At 39.5% G+C, this 25556-nt stretch overlaps 1 protein-coding gene across 2 annotated transcripts; it reads right to left on the reverse strand.

The window, feature by feature from the left end:
* Nucleotides 1-5021: 5021 nt before the first annotated feature.
* On the reverse strand, nt 5022-25393 carry LOC104587241 (phenylalanyl-tRNA synthetase, putative / phenylalanine-tRNA ligase). Of its 2 annotated transcripts, none has more exons than XM_010244772.3 (18): nt 25069-25393; nt 24862-24984; nt 24677-24769; nt 18026-18082; nt 17385-17440; nt 16348-16440; nt 15622-15712; nt 14157-14194; nt 14006-14044; nt 8560-8636; nt 8401-8485; nt 8223-8319; nt 7827-7923; nt 7648-7719; nt 5776-5842; nt 5561-5686; nt 5362-5416; nt 5022-5277 (listed from the first exon to the last, which is right to left on the reverse strand). In XM_010244772.3, exons 1-18 carry the CDS (start codon nt 25213-25215, stop codon nt 5224-5226), a joined length of 1467 nt encoding a protein of 488 aa, XP_010243074.1. In that variant the 5' UTR covers nt 25216-25393; the 3' UTR covers nt 5022-5223. The 2 variants fall into 2 exon arrangements, with proteins under 2 accessions (XP_010243074.1, XP_088751516.1); XM_088895390.1 differs by having other exon boundaries at nt 18020-18082; nt 25069-25354.
* Nucleotides 25394-25556: the final 163 nt, after the last annotated feature.

The raw sequence follows: 25556 nt of genomic DNA on the forward strand, positions 1-25556 counted from the left end.
TTTCCGATAAATACCTTGTACTTTAGGCTGATTGCCAATTTAGTACCTAAGCTTTAAAATGCAACAATCTAATACCCGAATTTTCGTTCTACAATGATTTAATACCCGCCTAACCAGCCGTTAAATTGTATGCAAAAAAACAAAAATACCCTTCAAATATCATATAATTTTCTTTATAAAACCAGACAGACAGTGCCGCCTATTCATCATCTCGCCTCTCCTCGCTCTTTGTTTATCAGCCATACGGGCAAATGCCACCTGAATTGTGTCTTGGCCGACTATTCCTCGAAGAACACCGGTATGCACCCGGCAAGTTGCTGCTGCTGGTACTGATGTCGGTTTTGTTGCTGTACTCGGTTCGAATGCTGCGTCGAATATTGGGAGTCGAAGACGTGCCACCGCCACGTTCATAGTTCAAAGCTTCCTCCGTATAGTCCAAAGCAGCAACAGTCCCAACAGGATGGCCCCGGAAGTACACTAACGACCGTCTCAGAGCATCCCAGGCTTCGGCAACCATTGCATGAGGATCAAATGAATTGCGAGAAGAGGGCGCCGGCGTATCTAGGTAGGAGGACCTTCCCCCCGGCGAGTTCATGGCCTCTAAGTTCTCCACACCTGCTCGGGCAGCGAGACCAATCGATAACTCGCTGAGAGACCTCTCATCGAAGGACCTTTGTCGCTCGATGTTCAGCCTCGGTTTATGAAGAAGCTTTGATAAATCAAAGTCGTCCATCCCCTTAAGCGAGGAGGTGGAAGCTACATTCTTGAGACCCGTATCTCGAGCTCCCTCCATTCGTCTCTCCTCTTCCGATGCAACAGAGGCTTATAATCCGCAGAAGGATCTCTAACTAAAGAAACTGAATTGCTTAAAAGATGAAACAACCCAAATGTCAATATAACAAACGAAAATAGCAAGAGATCAAAATCAGAATATATAACTGTCTAATTTATCAACACTATTGCCAAAAAAGAAAAAAGTTTCGATTTTCACAAGAAGATATTTTTAGACAGACAAACAGAGAGAGAGAGAGAGAGAGAGAGGGGGGCTCGGGATTTGACAAGATAGACCGCATTATCTAACCAGGAGATAATAAATGCAGATTAAATAAGGCTAATCCAAACAGACATGGAAGAGAGCAAGCTAACAAAACAAAATTAATGAATTCCAGATCAAGATCCACCGAAAGGATTAATGAATTACACCCTACACCTCAATGACAATTGACATGCATGAATAAACAAAATCCAAAAAAGAAGCAAAAAAATCTGAAATTTCCGCATTATGGCAAACATTCCGACTAAATCAACGAAAGTATTTGTTGAGAAAATCAGATCTTCAGCGAAAATGAAGGACAAAAAGGAAAGGAGAACGTTGAGAGATCTGGACGAAGGAGCCGAAGGCTTCCTCCGTATGGTCCAGACAGAAACAGTCCCAACAGGATGACCCCGGAAGTACACTAACGACCGTCTCAGAGCATCCCAGGCTTCGGCAACCATTGGATGAGGATCAAATGAATTGCGAGAAGAGGACGCCGACGTATCTAAGTAGGACCTTCCCCCGGTGAGACCTTTCATCTAAGGACCTATGTTCAGCCTCGGTTTATGAAGAAGCTTTGATCAACGGTATTGAAGGGTAATTTTGATATTTTCAATTCATAAATCTTACATGTGGTAGTTAGTAGATTGTTGCAAAATGAAAATTCAGATATTAAATTGGTACTAAATTATCGCATTTTTAAAATTCGAATATTAAATTGGTACTTGACTTAAAAGTACCAGAGTACTTATCGGGCATTTTCCCACATCTTAACTTTAGCACCATTACTTTTTATGCATTTGATCATCGTTTTAGGCAAAATCAGGTACAAGAACACCTCATAAATTTTAATGAAATCCAGTCTAGTGATTATCATTTCTGATGGTGGTTGATTGGTTATCATTTTCTTAGGTATCATGCATTTTCAGTATCCAATAGTTAACTCTAATATTACCCAAGTCACTCATGTGACGTAGAAACTTAACCATTCCACTCCAGTACAATACTAGAAATTTAATGGCATTCTTAATTTATTATTATTGATTGATTTAGGTTGAAGTGAAATTGCGGATCAATTATTGATAGATAAAATAGGTTCTATTTGGCGTGTGTTTTTTGTGTGGGCTGTTGGCTTTTTTATAAGCCCGGCAGCTTGCATTTATTTTTTCCCATTTGGTTGGGTAAAGATATAATCTCTGAAAGACAGCCTCAAAGTTCATTTCAGACCATTTTCGAGAAACTCTAAATGGAGTTTTTTCACTTATTTTGTTTTGTCTTCGTGTAGAAAGACACGCCTCCAACCAAACGGGCTGTGAGCCCACTACGTCTTTTGGTTGTCAGATCTTCCAAAAGATTTTTCAAAAAAAAAAAAAAACTTTTCAAATGACACCATCTTTTCCTATTTGGATAGGAAATGATCTAACTGCCAAGTGATGCAACTCTGAAAAGACGCAGGAAGCCCGTTTCAGTTTATTTTTGGGAAACTCCAAATAGAACTTTTCCACTTATTTCATCTCATCTTCATGCAGAAAGACGTGCAGAAAAACACCTCCAACCAAATGGGTTGTAAGCTGCCAAGATCTTTATGTAAAAGCTCATTGTGTCTTTTGGCTGTTAGATCATCTAGGAGATACCGAGGGCTGCCTTTGTGGTGTGTTAGCTGGTTTGTTCCAGCATTGATGTGGAATCAAATCCTACAACCAACACTTTGGGGAAAAATTGTCAAGGGAAGTTATTAATGGTGCATAGCAAGGTTCAAAATATCGTAATGTATCGGTCTGTATTGGCCAATACGTACCATTTCGATAAGAACTCGACACGCGGAACACATCTAAATCATTTATTTTGTTTCTTTTCATATGTATCGGTTGATACGGGCCCGTATCGGGTTGTTTCGGATATGTATTGGTCGATACGAACCCAAAACAGGCCGATACAAACCGAATCCTTTCAGTTCCCCTTCTTCCATTAATTTGGTTAATTTATATTTAATACCAAATCTCTCTCATTAATGTCATTTGTTACTCCTATATTTAGACAAATTTAAATTCAATTTTGAATTTTAGCGCCTAATTCCAATTCTTTCATTAATTCCATTAATTAATGATGATCTCTCTCATTAATTTCGCTTCGTTAGTATAAAAACTACAAATGTTAACATTAGCAAGACTTGAACCTTGGTCACTAGATTTTAACACCCAAAACTTTGCCACTAAGCCACTCTAATTTGGTTGTTATAATTATATACATTTTTTTGTTTTAAGTAAATTTTATCTTTTCTTAGTAGTGTTTATTATTAAATGCTGAAATTAATTATTAAAATTTATATACTCATAAATATTAAGATAAATTATATTGGTTATTTGAAAATTGATGTATATTCACATTTTAGTTTTTTTTTTGCTTTTTTCACATTTTAGTTATTCAATCATTTTTCAACGGTTACTAATTATATCTTGATATGTCAAATTTTATATAAACATTAAAATATGTCTTTTACATTTAAATGACTTATTTACAATCATATAAAACTTGTAAGTATTATTACTAATATATTTTTTATGATTTATTTGAATTTTCTATCATATTTATGTGTATCTTGATTTTTCATCCGCATCTATGCGTATCTAAAACATATCCTGATGTGCTTCTTAAAATTGCATTTCCGATACACCTTGCGTTTCCGATACTTTGAACCTTGGTGCATAACACTGAATACCAAAAAAAAGGTCTTCCAGAAGATCTTTCAAAAAAGACTTACCAAACAGCACCTTAAATAACCAACGTCTTATAATTTAGAATATCAATAAATCTAAACCAATATATATATATATATATATCAATACTTTGATCTAAGATACAAATATTAACTTTTTAAATCACTTTAATGAACTTCGCAATTAAAACTTTTAAATATTAATAAAATGTATATTGGTTTTCTAAGATATATATGCATCTCTTCTTCTAAATAGTTTAGAGTTTATACTTCATGAAAACTGTTACTTTGTTACGTGTGATCCATCATCCATCACGACAAAAGTGACTAAAATTAATGTCAGTTGCCAGCCTAACACAACCCTCCTTTATCCCCCAACCAGTGCTTATTATATGTGAATATCTTAGAATTCGTTTGATTCACAGTTGGAATCGGAATTGAAATTTATTAAAATCAGATGAAATGGATTCTCGTTAGACGTAGCAATTGGATTGGTTGGGTCAGGTTCGTATTGGGTCAAGACACTTCGAATTGATTTCGGATTCAAGTTGAATTTCAGATTGGGTCAGTAAATGCTATACCCTAACCTTAAATGTTCAGATTAGGGCCTTTGGGGTTGACCCACGTGTCAATTGAATCAACCCTGAAAATAACTGAAATTAAAAAAATTACATAAAATGCCAAAATTAAAAAAAAAAACCTTAAAATACCGAACATAAAACAAAATGCTTAAAACACTAAGCAATTGCAAAGATTTTAATGGAAACTTCTAAAAATACGTAAGTAGCTCAATTAGACCTGTCAATTGGGTCAACGGATTGACGAATGACCCAACCCAGTTTTTTCTAAATCGGGTCATTTTCAAATTCAGATAGCTAAATATGAGACACTAAACCCTATTTTTTGAATTGGGTTGAGTCAACTTTTTAACAGGTCTAATTCCTAAGTGGGAGGGAAGGGCCATTCCCTCAAATGGGGGAATGCCCTTTCCACCAGGAATGAGAATCAAATTCCGGCTCCACTCAATCACACGATTCACACCGTTGGAATCGAAATTCCAATTCCAATTCCAGACCCCTATTCCCGTGAAGCAAATGGACCCTTGTTTAGTTGTACCGTAAAAACTTCAAATCACTTAAACATTCAGTGTTGTTGATACATTTACGACGCTTATAAAATTTCCCCTAAGGTGTCCATGTTAAAGTTGTCAACCTTCTCCAATCCATATGTTGGAGTGAGTTTAAAAAGGCGATTGACTACGAACTGAAATTTACAACAAATAAAGGAACAACCTTTTCTCCTTAGTAATCACAATATATTCTAAACAATACACATCTCAGAAGTCTATTAAAAAAGATTGCAAGGTTATCAGTTTCATTTAAAAAACAATTGTTTGTTGGCGTTAATGTAGTCAGAATTTATCCATGCCATTGTTGGGAAAAAATTGAATAATAAGCACGGAGAACCCAGTCTAATCAACTCCAAGGCGGCAAATTGGGTTTCTCTTAATAAGACTGAGATCCACCTGCACAAAAAAATGAAAAAAAAATGATACCCCCTTCTGTTTCTAATTTCTATAGCGTGTATAAAATAACAGAAGTAGCTGTACCTTGTGTCCAAAGAGATCTCGAATGTTATCAATGCCATATAGTATCATGGTTGGTCTGGTTAACAAAGAAACCAGAGAAAAATATGAGCTATTGTTTTGAACCAAAAAAGGGAAAAGAACAGAAGGTACATGTTTTTGGATCATGTTCTAGTATATCTTCCTAATAAATTTCTTACCAACAATAGTAAAATGTTCATACCTTTCAAGAGAAAGACCCCATGCAATTACCCTCACATCTTCAGGCAATCCCATTGGAAGCAGCATTTCAGGCCGAAACATACCAGAATTTCCGATCTCGACCCATTTCTTGAAGCCTTCATGATAACTGATAAGATAAAAAAGTCATATGTAGGTTGCTTGTGTATGGGAGCATGCACTAGATGTGCCTGATAGTAAAAAGTAGGCATTCTTTACCTGAAGATTTCCATGCTGGGCTCAGTGTAAGGATTGTAAGCTGGTTTAAATCGCAACTTTGACATACCTGAACACATGAAATGGGGAAATGAAGTCACTGGATAAATTTGTTTCGCTATTCTTTCATTATTACATTTGCAGCAGAGGTTGAATATCATCATCATTTAAGCCTTGTCTAAATTATATGGGGCTAGCTACATGAATCCCGTTCTGCCATTCTGTTCTGTTTGGTGCCATATCCTTTTTTTTTTTAATTTTGGTAGAAATGTTTTTTTGCTAAGTCAACCCATGTCCCTTTCAGTCTACTCCTAGAGCTTCTAGCCCCCTTTGACTTGTAATACATTGTTTCTTATGGACATTGTAGATAATCTTCTCTGCACATGACCAAACCATCTTTAGTCCACCTCTCACTTTATCACCTATTGGAGCTACTACTCCTAGGTTAGTTTGAATGACTTCATTTCTCACCGTCTTTTCTAGCTTTTTTCCATTCATCCATCTTGGCACATTTTTTTTATAGATATCCATCTTGACACATTTGCATTTCTGTGACACTCGATGTTTGGGCATGCTTCTTGAAATAACACCAAAATACCCTTTACAGATTTCTTCTATTTCCTTACTACTTTAACTAAATATTTTCCATTAAAAAGGAGTAGATGATATAAAAAATATGAAAAAAAAAATCAGAGAATATTTCTATTTAGCCATTGAAAAAGATCCTACTGCGATTCTAAGACATGCTTATAAGATGCATAAAGGACACCGAGGGATTTTAGATGTGTAGCCAAGGTGGTGTCTAAGCCGTACCAAATAATATGTTATTGGCATATACCAAGCCTCAAAACAGCTCATACATGGGCATCTCCAGATAAGTTGATTTTTTTATACAAGAACCAGGATGCACAATGAGCAAATTATATTACAGAAAATAGATATCAAGGAAACTCAACATACAAAGATTTTTAAATATGCTCTAGTGTCTTACCCCCAAGGATGCATCCATGCAAATGCTTCTAAGCAAATGTCTCATTAGACCTTTAAGAGAAATGCTAATTACATGCCTTGTATTCCACATAGATGCCAAATCACAAGAAAAGCATATGAATAATTTTTTGTGCACATAAAGGGTTAAAGGAGTTTTATTTTATTTTATTTTTAGATTTTAAATTCATGATGGCCAGTACCATGACACTAGCATTAGTCTAGACATAATACAAGACCTAGGGGTATCAGCTGCACAACTCCAGGGCCATGCCTCACTATTAGTATATCAGGAACCAAATTTGCACAAAGTGATTATTTGGAAACAGAAAATAGCTTACAGAAAAACACATAAATATTCTGCACATACTTTAGTGTGCCTTAGCACCGCCTTTGTTTGGGATGGCATTTGACATCCACTCATTGCTTCTATTTCTATTTCTAATTTTTTTCTTTTTGATTTTTACAAGTTTCTCCCTTGGAAAATCAGTCCCCAATAAACATGTGAATAAGCCACCACCAATATATTCTGAAATTGAACTTCTTTGCCAACCTTAATCCTTGTTGGATTGCCTTCACTTCTGCCCTAGTTGATATACCCCTAATTCCAGATTTGCCTGGATTACCAAGATTGGCATCCACAAAACAAAGGATGGCCTTCTAGCTAGTCAAAGAGGAACTTGCTATAATTTTCCAACCCTTAACAATGTTGAGAGTAGTAAAGCATCCAAGGTCTTCACACAATGAACCACCTAAATAGTAATTTCCTCTATTAACACTTCCTTGATAACACTGAAAATTATAAATTTTACATTTCTGACTACAAGAGAAATTCCAATGATGAGAGCTTTAAAGCAGTAAACTGTTAGAAAGAGTTAAATGTATTACCTAGACGTGAAAAGAAGTCATGCAAGACTCCTATCAGGTCACCTAGAGTAAGCCCCCGATCACAGACTAGACCTGAGACCAGAAAACAGGAATTTTAATAGGAGCACAATGCAAGGCACAGGAACCACGTATTCCTAAAATTGCTTTGAATTTGTTTATAAAAGGAATCAAGAAATTACCCTCAATTTGGTGGAACTCTGCAAGATGTGTTCGATCCACAGCTTCATTTCGGAAAACCCGGTCAATAGAGAAATACTTTTTGGGGGCAAAAGGTTTCTGTGCACAGCAAGCAGTTATTGATTATTCATAGAGGAAGGAATTCCAACCTCGATGTTCAGCTGACACCAGGGTAAGAAATTCCAACCCCAAATTTCATTGAAAAACAGGGCAAAGGGTAACAACCCTAAAAGTTAAACCTGAAAATTGGGATAAATTTTTCCTCCCCCAGTTAATATAAAAGCTCCAGGAAATACAAGGTTGGAAGTTCAATAAAAACCTTGATCAAGTTGAGTGCCTTCTTTTGCTTCAATGTTTTTAAGGCATTCAATAGCAGCATAAGTAACAAGACAATTTACCTGTGCAAGTAAGTAGAGCATTCTTGAGGACACAGCAGTTGTGTGGGTTCGCAGCAAATTTTTGTTTGCTTCCTCCCTTTTCCAGTCATAACCATATCTATAGAGAAAAAAAAAAAAGGAAGAAACAACCTTTAGAAACCCCTTACCATAAAATTGTGACAAAAAATACAAAGCATACCCTCTGGACCCATAACCGCCTGATTCATGAACACGTTTCACCCTCTCAACATAATCTTCAGGTAGCTTTTTTGTAGTGGAAGGAACTGCAAATATAAGATCACTGGCCAATGCTCAGAAGGATGCAATATAAAGCAAAATTATGTCAAGAGCAACCAACCTTGTAGAAAGAAGGTATCATGTGAATCACGAGCAGGATGTTGTTGCGGCTGGAACAGTGCATCAAAATTCCAAAAGCTACAAAGTGAAGAAGAAATATACGAGTTTTTAAGGAGACACTCCCTCACACAGGAAAACCTTCACAAAAGACTATTCTACTTATATTTGTTCAGCTAACTGCAAAATTATAATTCACAACTGAAAAAAAGGTCATGTCCTTCGAACAGTACTGTTGTAGTGGCATGAGGACATAAAAGGAGGGAATAACAATGATAAAGAAAAATGAAAGAAAGGTTTAATGCTTGAATAACTTGTCAGTTTTTCTTTTCCCCACCTTATTAGCAAACTAATGTTTTTCAAAGCATTTAATTCATAAGTTTCTTCAAATCAAATAGAACCACCTTGTAGACTGGTTCTAATTGAGAGAATTTGTAATTCAATAAAGGTTAAAATAAGTTGGGTAACTAGGTTTTGTGGTTCAAGACTCTACAGAAATAGAAGATACAACAAATCAACTTCTGGAGAGATTTGAGCATCCTAAGTTACTAACACATGTAAGAGGAGGAACCATTTGGCTGCACCTAGATTTAGAAGCTGATAGTAGTTTCTAAATTTATAAGTTTTTTTTTTTAATGTTTACAAATCATCTGTTGTTTTCTTTAGGAGTATCCTATTTTTTTAAGGTCTGAAATTAGTAGTTACCTTCTCTACAGCTGTTTTTCTTCTTCTCTTGAAACCAGTGTTGAAGAAACACATTATTTCTATTTTTCTTTTATTATTTTCTAGTAGTTCACTACTACTAGAAGAAAACTAGCATATACTCTCTGGATTTTCCCTTAGATCTGGAGCCTACTTTGTGGAATTTTGAAGCAGGGCTACTCGCCAACCTTTATACCCACCAGCCCCTACATTACTAGGATCTAGTGATAAGATACTTTTTGCTAGTATATTGAACAATGGATATGGCATTAAACAGAATGGGATGGTGAAACAGGATTCATGTAGCCAACCCCATATAGTAGGGATAAGGCTTGGTCCGCTTGGATGATGATGATAATTTTTTTTTGCTAGTATAATGACTCCCATTTATTTTGACTTCATTCAATTTAAAACCAACTTACCGAATTTTTGTAAGAGCAAGGGATTAGCAACCCACACATAGCAAAGAGTGTGATAAAGGCCAACAGCGTGTAAGAGTGTGGTAAGAGCCAGGCGTGAAATTTCACACCACCTTACTTAGCTGTATGATGAAGTATCTCACTGGATGATCAAATCGCAAGCATAACTTAAGTGATCATGACCCGCGTTCTGAAGTGTGATATGTGCCAGGGGTATCATATTGCACAGCCACACTTAAAAATACATTTCACAAAATGTCAAATTGCAAGTCTCAAGGACAACAACTGGCCAGATTGCCAAAGACTGAGGAAAGGATGTTGTGACTAGCGTCTTCATGCACATGTCAGGAAAGGGTGAGTGCCCAAGAACCGAAGCCCACGAAGACAAATGGCAAATCCCTAACTAGCCCAGATGGCATAGATCAGGCCAAACCCAGCCCTTCAGTAGTAATCTTCTAGAAGGAAAGCCAAAAGGGAACTTTCTGGAAGAAAAAAGTCCTCAAGGAAAGCTAATAAATAGGGGGGACCTCCCGAAGGGCGGGGCTCTAACAAATTTCCCATACTTCCCTCGTGAGTTCCTAAGAGGTTGAGATCTTTTATGTGGGAGCCTGGGGAGGAAAAGAAAGGTCATCTAATCATATGGGAAATAATTTGTAGGAGTAAAGGGGAGGGTGGACTGGGATTAGGAAGGTTAGCTCTAAGGAATAAAGCTCTCTTAGGGAAGTGGTCGTGGAGGTGGCCTAGAGAAAGGGAGAGATTGTGGCATGAAGTGATAACTAGTATACATGGCAGACGGGAAAATGGATGGGATGCGGGTGTATCATGTCAAGCTACATTGGCATCTCCTTGGAAAGCAATTCAGAGTGTTCTCCCTCAGTTTCTCAACTTGGTCAGGTATGATGTTAACTCTGGTGACTCTGTTTTATTTTGGGAAGATACTTGGATGGGTACTGTTGCCCTTAAGGACACATTCCCGGCTCTCTATTCTCTTTCCCTTTACAAGGAAAAAACTGTCTCTCATTTTCTTCCTTCTATTACTCACCCTCTTCCTTAAGCTGGGACTTTGGTTTTGGGAGAGGTTTGAGGGACGTTGAACTTAGTAGTGCTTTAGAATTGTTGTCTCTTCTTGGCAGTGTCTTTCTGGACCCTCTTCGTTCAGATGTGAGACTATGGTCCCCTCATCCAAAACCCTCCATGGGACAGTTGGGTTTTCCATCTAAGGAGATTTAGTTCAGACCTGTTCCTCCTAAAATTATAATTTTCTGCTGGGAGGTGTTTTATAGAAAGATCAATAATCTGGACCGCTTGCAGAAGAAAAGGCCTTTCATGTGCTTGTCCCCTAACTGGTGTGTACTTTGCAGGGCTAGTGGTGAGGATTGCTCCCACCTATTTGGTATCTTGTTCCTTTTCTAGTGCTATTTGGAGTTGGATTTTTTCTTTGTTTGGAAACAAGTGAAATCTGTCCACAGAATTAAGTCAGCTGTTCGACCCTTCTTTTTTTGTGTGGCCTACAAGCAAAGGAAAAACGATGTGGAGATGTATTAGAGCAGCAGCCTTGTGGACAATTTGGGAAGAAAGGAATGCTAGGGTGTTCAAAGAAAAGGAAAGAAGCATACAAACTGTTGAAGATTGTATACTGACTAGAGCCATTCATTGGCTAAGAACTATGGACTTCTTTCATACATTTTCCTTTGATGACATTTGGAGTAATTGGAAGGCAGTAGCCACTAGTCATACGAGGAGGGACAAGGCAGCTGCAGTGTGGAAGCCTCCGCCTGAAGGTTGGGCAAAGCTGAATTTTGATGGTAGCAGCCAAGGAAACCCAGGCCCTTTGGGGATAGGAGAGGTGCTGAGAGATAGAGAGAGCAACATTTTAGCTTTGTTTTCAGGCCCTGTGGGAACAGCAGACTCAAATAGAGCAGAGATTTTAGCGGCTGTACAAGGCATCCAGATTGCTGAACAGTTAGGAGTTCAACACTTGATAGTTGAAGGAGACTCTAAAATTGTTGTGGGATGGCTGACAGAGCCAGCTTCAGCTCTGTGGCGACATAGAGATTTATTGAGGGAAGTCAATTGGCTCACAAGAAATATGACAGTTACCTCTCTTTGGGTGGAAAGATCAGCAAATTCCTTAACGGATGGACTAGCTAAGCAAGGGTTTTCAAGGGATCATTTGTTTTGGGCTGCTATGTAATTTTAGTTCTGTTTATTTCTGCTTATCCAGTTCTTAATTGATGTAATACTTTGTTAGAAGAGGTAACAGCTCGTGCCTCTTCATGGGTTTCCTGTATTGCCTTAACTTCTGGATTAATAAATTATTTTCATTCATCCAAAAAAAATTATTCCCGCTTCAGCTCTCCAGGACCCCTTTCTCTTCTGCCTCTGGCCACCCAATTCTTGGGAGCCATTCTGCCGTCCTTTGAGCAGAGACCCCCCTGAGTGTCAATCCCTACCCTCCTACAGTTTTAATGTAATGCCAGATGACTCAATTCAACGATTCAGGATTTTTAAGAGTTTAGCAAAATTTTCAATGCTAGCTGCCAACTTGATACAACCTTCCTTTATATGGTTTTGGATTGGCAGGTTCACACTTACAGAGAGGTATAAAGATTGAATACAGCTATTGTATGGGCCAACGCCAATAAAAAAATTGCACCTGTAGGTTGAAGTAACTTTAGTTTCAATTGAAAACTAAGGGCTAAATTGGGCTGTAGATTAGGACAATAATGTCTGAACAGCTGAAACCAAAGAGAGGCTATGAAATTAATTTAGAAGTTTTGTAGATGTAATGTACTTTGAAGGTCAAATAGGGTAGGGTGATTAGGTGAAAGAGTAGGGATGAAATAGGGAATCAGGTATGTCCAGGTAACATTCTCAGTGCTGAATGATGCCATGATGAGTGCTGAGTGAGTGAAGAGGACGAAGGTGACAAGTTAGGAAAATACTCAGGCTGAAAACAGATCAGATTGTATTCGATAAACCTAAATCCAAATCTGATATGCTAATATTCAGATTCAAATCAAATCCCATCCATTGGATTTAGATAGAATTTGGATATTGAATGGCATTAATAAATTAAACTAAAGTGATCAAAATATTATATATTATTAATAAAATGAACTGAAAACGACTGTTATTTTATTCAAGAATTTAATTGAAAATAACTTATATGAAACTTGAACCTGTGACTTTTTAGTAAACAGTAAACATAGCACATTTAAACCAACTTTACTATATTTACAGGGAATATCCAGCATTGAGAGACTACTACTTACCTCACAAATAGAAAATAACTAACCACAAATTCGCATAGAAAAATGACCCACCTACTTAACTTCTCTCTCTTACACCTAAACTAGAATTTACTAATAAGATACAACATAAGCAGCCAAATATTTTAAGCAACAATCATAAAAAATAATTTCATTAAAATAGGAGGATGTATATATATCATATGCAACTAAACTTGAGGAATGAACAAGAATATGGGACAGAAGTAAAAGGCCAATTGTTGGGTACAATAAGTCTGAGGTGCTATCAGGTAATTGGGCCAAGTTGTGAACAGGGAGGGAATTTCAGGTCAGACTCGTTTCATCTTGTAGCTTTGGGGTTTCTGTTTGCACCTTTGGTGTTCTTTCTTTTCTTTTTTCTTTTTACTTTTTTGTTCAATTTCTTTGCTAAACCCCATCACACAAGAAAAAAGGAAAATTGGGGAGGGGGGGGGGGAGGGAAGAAGAGGAGACATGTAAAATTAGGGTAAATGCAAACTTGGCATGTTTAAGATGATGCTATTGAAAACACATTTTCAATCAGATATGCTGATGCAGAATGAGCAGACCCACATATTTGGGTCTTAGCCTCTTAGGCACATCTCAACAAGGTTTCATTACCATTCATGTCTCCCAACTTTTAGTGGGTTCTCTTCTTGCAAGCCCGCTACCCCAGCCAAGGGATGAAGCCCACTACAACAAGCCCACTATAAGAACAAGCTTAAAAGATATTTTCTATTTTCCTAACTATTTTGGTATAGATAGCTTGAATAACAAATAGGTTTCATATTCTCTTTATAACTAATTTTTCCCTTCCTTTTTAAGTTTGTGAATAACAATGTTTTGAAAAGTTTTTTTACAGCTCTTGGAGTTTGTGCATCGAGGGCGTTTCTATCTTAATGGAAACACCATTTACCCCCTTTCCTTGCCAAGGGTGCACCTATTATTTAGACCATGATCCTACAAAATTATTTTCAGCTATCAGGAATGAAGCCACAAGGTAGTCCTTATCTGTTACCCAAAGTTCCAATAGCAATTACATGTCCATAGATTATATTACCTGCTTTCAACAAAGTTATTTGTTGGCATCTCCTCAAAACTGCAGAAAGTAGATTAGGAACAGTTAGAGTTTGTATTTTATAATCATATTATTCTAAGACACTGCACAGTAGTTGTCAAATGCAGAAGGATGAGATTGTATACTGTCATACCCCATTTGGAGGAAGATCATTTGCAATTGCTTCCGCACCTGAAATAGGGATATAGATCAGTCCCAAGCATTAAAAAGCCGGGAAGAACACACTTATAAATGCATGCAGACATGTGTGCACACACACACACATACAAACATAGAGGACAGAGCTAAAAGAAATAAAGATGTTTCTCTTAGTTCCAGTGGAGAAAAAAAAAAGTATCAGGAAGAAGTGTTTAAACATGTTGGAACCTGAACCTTTATCTAAACATGTTGGATAAGTGCTTAACCCAAGGCCACTCAAACCCAGTCCATATTGCAAGATTTGTTTATACATGTCACTGTAATACTTTCTAGTTGTAAGACTATAGACATCACTATGTCTGCAGAATCATCAAAACATGTTGCAAATCCCAACCCAATTCATGTAAATCCCACAAGTAGATGTTCCTGGGGCTTGCTAAGCCCACAGGAACCCAGTGCGTTGTACATGAGAAATGCAATGATCTCAATAAGTTCCAATGGCAACATGTGGCGAGATTGCATGAGAGGCAGAGAAAATTGTGCAAGCCAGTACCTGCTCCCCTCACCCATGTTCTTGACTGTAACTTTTCGTGCTGAGTTGGCATACTAACTTAGGAACTTGCCTAAAAGGAATATTCTAGAATTCTGTCTGCTAATCAAAAATATATATATATATTCTAGAATTCTATCCGAGGTTGTACACGAGTTGCATGGCCACCTTTCCCAATAAAAAAGGGAACCCTACTTCCCTTTTGGGGACTTTTATAAACTCAGATTTCTCAAATCCTTAAACATTTTCCCAGACTTTTTCTCCAGGAGGTTTCTCCAGAGAGTAGACATCTCAGTCCAACTTTCAGAAATTCATAGACCATCACCATCCTATCCTCTTACACTCGTATATGATTTTGTCTATCATTTAAACATAAGTGATATGCAAGTTGATGAGAAATTACTTAAAATATTGCTCCAATACTTGGCTAAGAAATATTGCAGTCCATACATCAATCCAACCATAAATATGCTGTCCAACTCCATGCGAACAACATACTTTATTCTTTTACATAACTTCCAATACTTCCAAAAAGAAGCAGATGAAAAACCTGTCACCAGGTACCTTCATGATGTGGACTTAGTATAATTAATGTTATGATAGGTGATTATCAGAAGAAAAGGGTATTGCAGCCAACAGAATTTTCAGAATCTTACATCAAGCACTATTTACTATTTAGTAGTTTAAATGATACTTTAACCGTTTAACATCAAAAAAAGCCAATGGTTTCTAACCTATTTTAATAAATAAGAACTTGCTTTCCAGTAAATGGTTCCTAACCTATTTTAATAGATAAAAACTTGCTTTCCAGTACCAAATTCTCAACATTTCTTATTTAAAAGAAGTCCAATGCTTTAAGAATCAACAAACAACCAAATAGAAATAGAAGAAAGGGAAGATAAAATCGTGCCTTGAGCAAAGGATGGAGATGGCCACCTTCCGCTGGCTGGCCCTTAGCACTGAAGTTATACTCTTTGAACTCTAAATCCTTCCAATCACCCCTTAAAATTAAATGCAAAACAAATAAACAACTGTCAGCATGATGACCCAACTCATTTATTGCTTGTTCTCTAAAAAGAGATACAGGTGTAATAAATAATAACAATATCAAAATGTAAAAATAATGAAAAGTCAAAAGCCATATATTATCACTGTTTTATAAACAAGTCAAAACAAGGAACAATAAGGATCTGTTTTGACCAAATTGCATTACTTACACCAAAGCAATTCTTGCAAAATAAATCCTACCCCTAATGTTTATAAGACTTAGCAAGAGGCTCTGGTACTAAAGCCTATAAATATTCGGTATATATAATACTGTAACCCTCCCACCTTAGCTACTACAATTAAAAGTGGGTAGTGAACAGGGTACCCCCATATGCCCAATATGCTCAGACCATTTGATCAACAGCAATTAATGAAAGCATTGGCCCCAATATCTTGACATTAAAAAAACATGGATATTATAAGTCCATGTGCCTTATTTACAACAATTTTATATGTGAAACACTATTCTCTTAAGAGAGATGATTCCTTTCTCTGTGACTTCTAATGGTCCTTGATATGGAGTTTATAACTAATACATTACCACCATATAAGAACAACATTGAAAGAGAATAGATGTTATCTCAAGTACCTCTGTAGATGTTCGCGAGTCAAATCTGTGGCAACCTTCTTCCTTTTTGGAGCATAATTAGGACCCTTTGTAAGAGAATAGCTCTTCCATGTTCTATAAGAGCAGTGGAATGAAAAGGTCAATAACACAAACAGCAGATGAGCATGTAAACAAACAGTAACAGGTAAATATGTATTGCCATGATGATGCCTTTGGAGTTTGAACCATAGTTTTCAAGGCGCCAAGGCGAGGCTAGGTGACAGGGGGGGGTGCCTTGTCGCCTAGTCGCCTAGGCAATGAATTTTTTATGTAGAAAACATAGATCCTAGGGTAGTTCCTATGTACCATAGCCATATTTCCTTAAAAATTATTCATAATTTTCAGTATAGAGTTCATGTTAAAGTATAGAAAATCAACATGTTCATGAGACGAAAAAGAAGATGCAAAAGGAAATTAAAAAAAATATAGGGGTCAAACCCTTATTTTTGTTATAGGAAAAGAAGAAAAGAAATAGTAGCAATGTTTGTATTGATTAAACCCTAACAAATAAGAAAATAATAAAAAGGAATTAGTATATAAACACACAATATGAATATTTTAGTTTAATAGTGCCTATTTTATAATTATGATGTCAAAAAATAAAGAATAAAAAGTATTTTATAATACATAGTACAGAACTGCTTGGTGATTAGGCGAGGCAAGCCTCAAAGGGCACCTTGTTGCCTAGGCGTCGCCTTGACAACAACTATGGTTTGAACCCACTAACAATAGTTAGCCCAATCTTTGGTAGACCACATGTTTAGAAATTTGAGAAATATTTATCCCTATGTCGGGCCTGAATCTAACTTCTTTAATCCACGGGGTCTGTTCCCTCATCAGAAGTTCATTATGCAAAATGCTTAGAAACCGATCACTAAGAACTATTCATCAGCATGATTATTGGTAGGCAAGCTCATGAAGGTAATGTAACATTATTAATTTATTATTGATTAATAACAGAACTGACAACAGAACTCATATATATAAAATTAATGAAAGTGAAAGTATTAGATCATTACTGCAGTGCAATAAGCTTTCTCTTTTTGAGAGCATCAATATCCCCTTGATCAACAGCCTGGAATAACAATAAAATATAATGCTATCAAATATAAATAGGCACGTAAATACTGCAAAAGCTAACAAAAAATAGATATACATATAAATATGTATAAGAACTTATGTGTAGTAAATGTCTATTTCTAGAGATCCGCGCATCTTGACATACATATAAAATCTTGATCGAACACCAGCAGATACTTTCATATAAATCTAAATAATGCCAAGTATGAGATCGTTTTTGGTATAAAACACCATAATAATGTGAATGTATTTACTTATGATTTTCATTTTATGACCGAACCGGCCAAAGGGCCAGGTCATGGTATAACCAGTTCAACCAACCGGTCCAGTCCAGTTTTCTAAACAATGGTATTTAGATGCTAGAAAAATGTATTCAGTAATATATATATATATGTATATGTATATAACAAAATGATTTTTTTGTGTGAAACACCATAAGAATGTTAAGGTATTTAAACGTTAGAGAAATATAAAATGCATGTCTCCAAAATTAGCACAAAAGAGTTCACACCCAGTGCCTATCATCAGGAATGTCTTTATTAGCAAAATAATATATAATATGACTTTGCAGTACATGCACCTCCCCATCTTGTATCCGAAGAAGCAAATCTTTGACTTGATCCTCCACTTGTTGAACCTACAAAAAGTCATAAATATGAGAAAAGAAAATGGAGAAAAAAAAAACAAATAAGGCAGTTGAGAATATAATAAATCAGTTAATAAGTAATGTCCACTTCCAGTAGCACATACCAATATTTTTTTTTTTGGTATTCGGTACTATGCACCATTAATAACTTCCCCCTGACCCCTTTTTTTCCCAAAGTGCTGGTTGCGGGATTTGATTCTGGGTCAACGTTGGAACAAACCAACTAACACACCAACAAGCCAGCCCTCGGTTGGTATACCAATATACATTTAGACTCCATTGATTAGGGTCCAACTTCATAGCAGATAGATAGGAAAGGGGAAGAAATCCCCGGAGTTAATTGTGTCGATGGATGACCTAGGATCACTCCTGAGACATGTCAATTATCACTTGGGATGTTTACGGTTTGTGAGAACAGCCTTAAACTAAGTGAACATTATAGATTCGCAATAGGATCATCCTAAGTTTCTTGAGTGGGGGAACGCTGATTTTAGGCTTCTGGGTATGAGGGATGAGGGCTTTAGAGAAGGATGATTTGATTGGGGACGAAAAGATCCAGTTTTTCTATCATATAGGTCAAATTGATTAGATCTATAGAATATGGATGTGATTATCAATAAACTTAGTAAGGAACACCAAAGAATGCTGAAATTTTTAAAAGATGATAACATAAATTGTTATGGATGCATTCCTCGGGAAGAATTATCATCGTCGCCGACAGCAGCAGGAACCTGACCCACCGCCAGCAGCAGCAGTGACTCAATGATTCTCATCCTACCCAGTTCGGCAACAGCAGTCTCATCCAGATTAGATTAGATCATCTTGCTTGTTCTTATCTTATCTTATTAGTTGATTATCATATTAGGATTAACTTATCTTATCCTTAGCAAGATAGAACTGGAAGTCTCCCTATTCAGCAAGGAGACTCCCTAGGATTAGGACTCTTGTAATCTCCTATTTAAGGAGACACCATTATTGAATGAGGATATCAAATATTCAGCTAAGAAGTGAGTTAGGAGAGTCGGTGATCTCTTGAACAAATCACCAAGGCGCCAAGATAGGTTCATCAAGAGCAGGAAGGAACAAGGGAAAACAGGAGGTTTTCCCCGTGGACCGACCCGTGACAAGATCCTATTCTCGGGCCCTTAACAACTTGGTATAAGAGCAAGGCATCATGGGAGATCTAGAGCAGCTGCCATCCAGGGTCCACAACCTCGAGCACCAACTCATGGAGACCAGTTCAACGTGAGATCAAAGACGAAGTCAGGGAGCTGTGACGTCTGATGGAGTTATTCCTTTCTAGCAAGGAAAGGAACACTGAAGGGGGGACAGCCACTAGCGGCCGCCGACCAGATCTGTCAGTGTCTTCCGGCGAACAGCAATTCGTTAGCCAAGAAGCCACAATCATCCCCAAGTACAGTAGGTTAGAATTTCCGTCGTACAACGGCAACGGAGACCCCTTAGGCTGGCTGTACCGGTGCGAGCAGTTTTTTCGGAATCAACAACCGGGATATGGTAAGTCTAGCCGCCTTTCACTTAACAGAGGAAGCACAACTTTGGTTCTATCGGTTAGAACAAGAAGAATCCGGGCTCAGTTGGCCCCAGTTTAAGTCTTATTGCCTTCTTAGGTTCGGACCCCCTTTGACCAGCAACTCCCTAGGCGAGCTGATTAACTTTAAACAGACCGGCACGGTGGCAGAATACCAGCACCAGTTCCAAACCCTCCTCACGAGAGCATCCTCAGTGCGACCGGACCAGCAGGTGGACATGTTCACGGCAGGGTTAGCAGAACCCCTGCGGGTGGATGACGAAATGCAGAATCCCCCAAATTTGGTTACAGCCATGAACTTAGCCCACGCGTTCGAGCACAAGCTGCAGCTCAGCCGCGGGACCTACAATATGGGTCGTCCACCGAACTCATGGGCACCCACAAAATCAGCGACAGCGACCCCCTCTTCTACAACCAGCCGGGAACTGAGATCTCACACAACCACCACCTCTAGATCGGTGACAAGTGCAGGAAGCAACATGGCTGCTCCACCCATTAAGCGTTTGACCAGGGCAGAAATGGCAGAACGCCGAGCGAGAGGCCAATGTTTCAACTGTGATGACCTCTACTCGGCAGGACATAGGTGCAAGAGGCTTTTTTGCCTCCTAGTCGATGAGCAAGAGGAGGATGAAGAAGGACCCGTCGTATTCGAGCCGGAGATCCCTCTCCATGCGATCACCGGTATTAAAACCTCTCAGACCATGCAATTACAGGCACAAAGAGCAGGTAATCTGGTGCGCATTCTCGTCGATTCAGGGAGCACACACAACTTCATAAGTGATGCCGCCCTTCAGTTAAAACTACCAATGGAACTCCGGCCACGACTACAAGTAGCCGTCGCAAACGGTGAAAGAGTTCACAGCCCGGGAATTTGTAAGAACGTCCAGATACAGGTCAATTCTAAACTATTTCCTGCTGATTTATTTGTACTCTCCTTGGATGGGTTCGATATTGTTCTTGGGGTCAAATGGTTAATTACCCTAGGCCCGATTTTATGGGACTTCAGCGCACTCACAATGACATTCCACTTAAATGGGAAGCAAGTTTCGTGGCACGGTTGCAGGGTTAAAGAGAAGACACCACAGGTCCATGCACTTCAGACAGAACCGGCGGCCATGGAAAGACTCCTCGTCGAGTTTTCAGATATATTCCAAGAACCCAAGGGACTCCCTCCTCCCCGAGCATGCGACCATCGAATTCCTTTGGTGGCGGGTTCAAAACCAGTCGTTGTTCGGCCTTATCGCTACCCTCACCTACAAAAGGACGAGATAGAAAAACAATGTACAGAGACAAGTGATCATACACGAGCCACTCCCCTTTCTCTTCGCCGGTTCTGTTGGTGGCAAAACAGGATGGAACTTGGAGGTTCTGTGTTGACAACAGAGAGCTCAACGGCCAAACGATCAAGGATAAGTTCCCTATTCTCGTTGTGGGCGAACTGCTGGACGAGCTACATGGTGCTCAGTACTTCTCTAAGTTGGACCTCAGGTCCGGGTATTTCCAGGTTCGCATGGCTCCCAATGACGTGAAGAAGACAGCCTTTCGGACCCACCATGGCCACTTCGAATTTTTAGTCATGCCATTCGGTCTCTCCAACGCCATCCACATTCCAGTCATTGATGAATGAGGTATTTCAGCCCCATCTGCGCAGATTTGTTTTAGTATTCTTTGACGACATCCTCGTTTATAGCAAATCATGGGTAGAGCATGTGCACCATCTGCGGACCGTTTTCGAGCTCCTGCGCCAACACAAACTCTTCCTCAAACGGTCCAAGTGCTCCTTCAAGGAGCGACAGGTTCTTTATCTCGACCACATCATCCACGGGCAAGGTGTGACGGTTGATAGTTCCAAAATTCAGGCTATCAAGGAGTGGCCCAAGCCTCAATCAGCCAAGGCCTTACGTGGGTTCCTTGGATTAATGGGTTACTACCGCAAATTTGTACAGAATTATGGATTGTTGTCTGCCCCGTTAACCAACCTGTTAAAGAAAAATTCCTTCCGGTGGGATGACGCAGCCGATGCAGCTTTTCTGAAACTGAGAAATGCCCTGTCTTCCACCCCAATCCTGCAATTACCAAATTTCGCTCTCGAATTTACAGTCGAGTGCGATGCCTCTGGAATGGGTATCGGGGCCGTGTTACAACAGCAAGGGCACCCGATTGCTTTCTTCAGCCGCAGACTGGCCGACCGACATCTGAAGCTTCCAGCTTATGAGCGCGAACTAATCAGCCTTGCCCGAGTCGTCCAGCACTGGAGGCCGTACTTGTGGGGGCGGTCGTTCGTCGTCAAAACTGACCATTACAGCCTCAAATACCTGTTGGAGCAACGTCTCACCACTTCCCCTCAACAGCATTGGGTTAGCAAATTGCTCGGGTTCGATTTCCAGGTGGAATACAAGGTGAGCACCTCAAATCGCGCAGCTGAGGCCTTGTCTAGGCGAGATGAAGACGCGATGGTTCTGTGTGGAATTTCCCAACCCCAGATCTCTCTGTTAGACGACATCAAGAAGGCAACGCCACAGTCTCCGGAATGGTCGCTCCTGGTCCAGAAGATCAAGTCCGACGCTACCGACTCCAATTGGTCGCTTCGAGACGGGTTGGTACTATATAAAGGCCGGGTACACCTTCCGCCAGACTCCCCGTTGATTTCCAACATCATCACCAGCATCCATAACTCCACCCATGAGGGCATTCAGAAAACGCTACACCACGTCCGGGATGATTTCCATTGGCGAGGTATGAAGACTTCTATTCGGGATTTTGTCCAGAATTGCTCCACGTGCCAACAGCATAAATGGGAAAACCTACACCCGGCAGGCCTCCTTCAGCCCCTTTCGATCCCGACACAGATCTGGGTTGACATCTCCATGAACTTCATTGAGGGACTACCCAAGGTAGGCGGCAAATTGGTCCTCTTCGTGGTGGTAGATCGCTTCTCTAAATATGCCCACTTCATTCCTCTATCACATCCGTACAGTGCCACTTCAGTTGCCCTCGCCTTCTTTACACATGTCATTTGCTTACATGGGTTACCAGAATCCATCGTCAGCGATAAGGACCCAGTTTTCACTAGTGCCTTTTGGAAGGAGTTATTTCGGCTACACGGCACCACCCTGGCCTTCTCCTCAGCTTATCATCCACAGTCCGACGGTTAGACGGAGGTGGTCAACCGCACGATCGAGATGTACCTCCGTTGCTTCGTAGGGGATCAACCGCGACGGTGGGTGGATTGGCTTCCTTAGGCCGAGTACTGTTACAACACGGGCTACCATTCTTCCCTCGGCATGACTCCCTTTCGCGTCGTTTATGGCCGGGACCCTCCTCACTTGCAGTCCTATGAGCCCAGTTCTACTCATTTGGATGAAATTGATCACTCCTTACAAGAATGCGACGCCCTCCTAGCCGACGTCCACCTTCGCTTACAACAAGCCCAGCTCCGCATGAAGCTCACCTATGACAAGCACCACCGGGAACTGTCGTTCGAACCAAGACAATTTGTTTGGTTAAAACTCCAGCCCTACCAGCAATGCTCCTTGCGCCACAGGGCTGCCCCGAAACTGGCCCCTAAGTTCTATGAGCCCTTCAGGGTTCTACGGCGGATTGGCAATGTGGCCTACCAGCTGGAATTGCCGGAGAACAGCCGGATTCATGATGTTTTCCACATCTCCTTGCTGAAACCATTTACGGGTGTTCCTCCGGACCAAGTCCCCTCATTGCCACCCTTGAAAGAAGGCAAACTTGTTCCCCAGCCTAAGGGTCTCACCCGCTCTCGTATCAATCGAGGTATTCTTGAAGTCTTGGTGGAATGGGGTAGCTTACCATCGGCCGAAGCCACCTGGATCCCATTGGCTAAGTTCCAAGTCACGTATCCAAAGTTCGAGCTTGAGGACAAGCTCTTAGTCCAGGAGGGGAGTAATATTATGGACGCATTCCTCAGGAAGAAGTATCATTGTCGTCGGCAACAACAGGAACCTGACCCACCGCCAGCAGCAGCAGTGATTCAATGATTCTCATCCTACCCAGTTCGGCAACAGCAGTCTCATCCAGATTAGATTAGATCATCTTGCTTGTTCTTATCTTATCTTATTAGTTGATTATCATATTAAGATTAACTTATCTTATCCTTAGCAAGATAGAACTGGAAGTCTCCCTATTCAGCAAGGAGACTCCTAGGATTAGGAATCTTGTAATCTCCTATTTAAGGAGACACCGTTATTGAATGAGGATATTGAATATTCAATTAAGAAGTGAGTTAGGAGAGTTGGTGATCTCTTGAACAAATCACCAAGGCGCCAAGATAGGTTCATCAAGAGCAGGAAGGAACAAGGGAAAACATGAGGTTTTCCTCGTGGACCGACCCGTGACGAGATCCTATTCTCGGGCCCTTAACATAAATGCAGCAAAATACTTAAATCTACGATGTATCTAGATCAATCAAGAACCATAAAAAAAAAAAGAAAAAAAAAAAAAACAGAAGAATGCAAGAAGAGATAGGATGCAGATAAACAAAAGAAACTTGCAAACAAATCAGCGGCACTTAAATATGATTATAGGTTTCTGACCATATTACATTTACATCAGCAAATGGATATAAAAAAGCTAAAACAGTGAATCTTGGTTAATGCTAAAAGGAAGCAAAAAGTCATTTATAAATTATTTTCTCAAAACAGCATCTCACTATAATATGGCATCTTTAGTTTTCAAAACCATGGAACGTAGGAAGGAATCAGAACACTTAACCTAGCATTTCCATGTAAAAAAACCATAATACACAAAGTACTCTGAATGCTTTAAATTCTAATTCAGACCACAAGAGGATAAGCGACGGACATAAAGCCCTCCACCAAACAAACGGTCCAATCTTTAAGATTAACAAGTTAATAGCTTATATTGTAAGACATTTAGACCCACCACGTCCACAGAGTTATCAATTTCACATAATTTCCAAACTTAAAAGCACTGAGAACTAATATGCCCTCAATAGAGAAACGCAGGATCTAAAATACAAGAAACTCACGAGTCTGAAACTGTGTTACCTTTCTGGATACTTGCGCCTTTCCCATCTCCAACCACTTATTCTTAATGGCCTGGGAACAACCTATTTTGTAAACTGAGGGGTCAACCTTTTTCTGCATCCGCATAAAGCAAACAATTCAATTCATAAGACTTACTCTAAACAAGCTATTAACTGAAAACAATTTGCTACTGGGTATTCAATAACCTGTAATTCTTCCCGAGAGATGCCTTCTGGCGGCACCGCCAAGAAGAGCTGCACCTCAGGTGAGCCTGCCACAGTATATGATTTCCCTTCATCTGTGAGAACCCACTTCTCTCTCTTGATGTCCTGCGCAAAATCAAAAACAACAAAGCAGTCGATCTCAGGGCGAGAACAACAGGAAATGAAAGGACACGGAACGATATTGGGAACCTCAGCATCGACAAGCCTGAAACCGTGGAGGCTCTTGATGACATTGACGATCTCGTTGTGATCGATTCCGATGTTAGATGCAAACTTCCCGGAATCAGCAATCTTTTCGTTCTTCTCCAAGAAACCCAATATGGCATCTTCAGCCATTTTCCTCCCAAGCTCGGTCGTCGTTCACTTCAGGTAGCCCTACTCTGGTTGGGGTAGGGTTTATCAAGCAAGTAAGGGCGGGGGTTCAGAACGAACCAAGTGCAGCCAACGTTTAGAAATTATAATCAAAACCCCGAAAAATCGTGAGTCGATGCGAATCGGGAGCGGGAGCGGGCTCACGCAATCGACCATGGGAACCGGTTTTTACTTGTTACAAACTTACAAAGGATCAATGAACCGGTATTGATCAGTATCGGACGGAGGGCACATATCGGCTAATTAAGGTTTCCCGTACTGCTGTACGAAGACAATTTGGAAACGAAAACAAGTTAGAATTTACA

The sequence above is a fragment of the Nelumbo nucifera genome, chromosome 1, assembly GCF_055504915.1.
Source record: "Nelumbo nucifera cultivar China Antique chromosome 1, China Antique-T2T, whole genome shotgun sequence".
NCBI lineage: Eukaryota > Viridiplantae > Streptophyta > Magnoliopsida > Proteales > Nelumbonaceae > Nelumbo > Nelumbo nucifera.

Excerpts from the sequence above, each read along its gene's own strand:
- LOC104587241 (XM_088895390.1), bottom strand. The coding sequence starts at position 25,215 with ATGGCTGAAGATGCCATATTGGGTTTCTTGGAGAAGAACGAAAAGATT. Across the intron at positions 15,713-16,347 it reads ACTCGCGAACATCTACAGAG|GGGTGATTGGAAGGATTTAG; the intron begins GTACTTGAGATA and ends TTTAATTTTAAG. Across the intron at positions 5,843-7,647 it reads TGACTTCTTTTCACGTCTAG|GTATGTCAAAGTTGCGATTT; the intron begins GTAATACATTTA and ends TCATGTGTTCAG.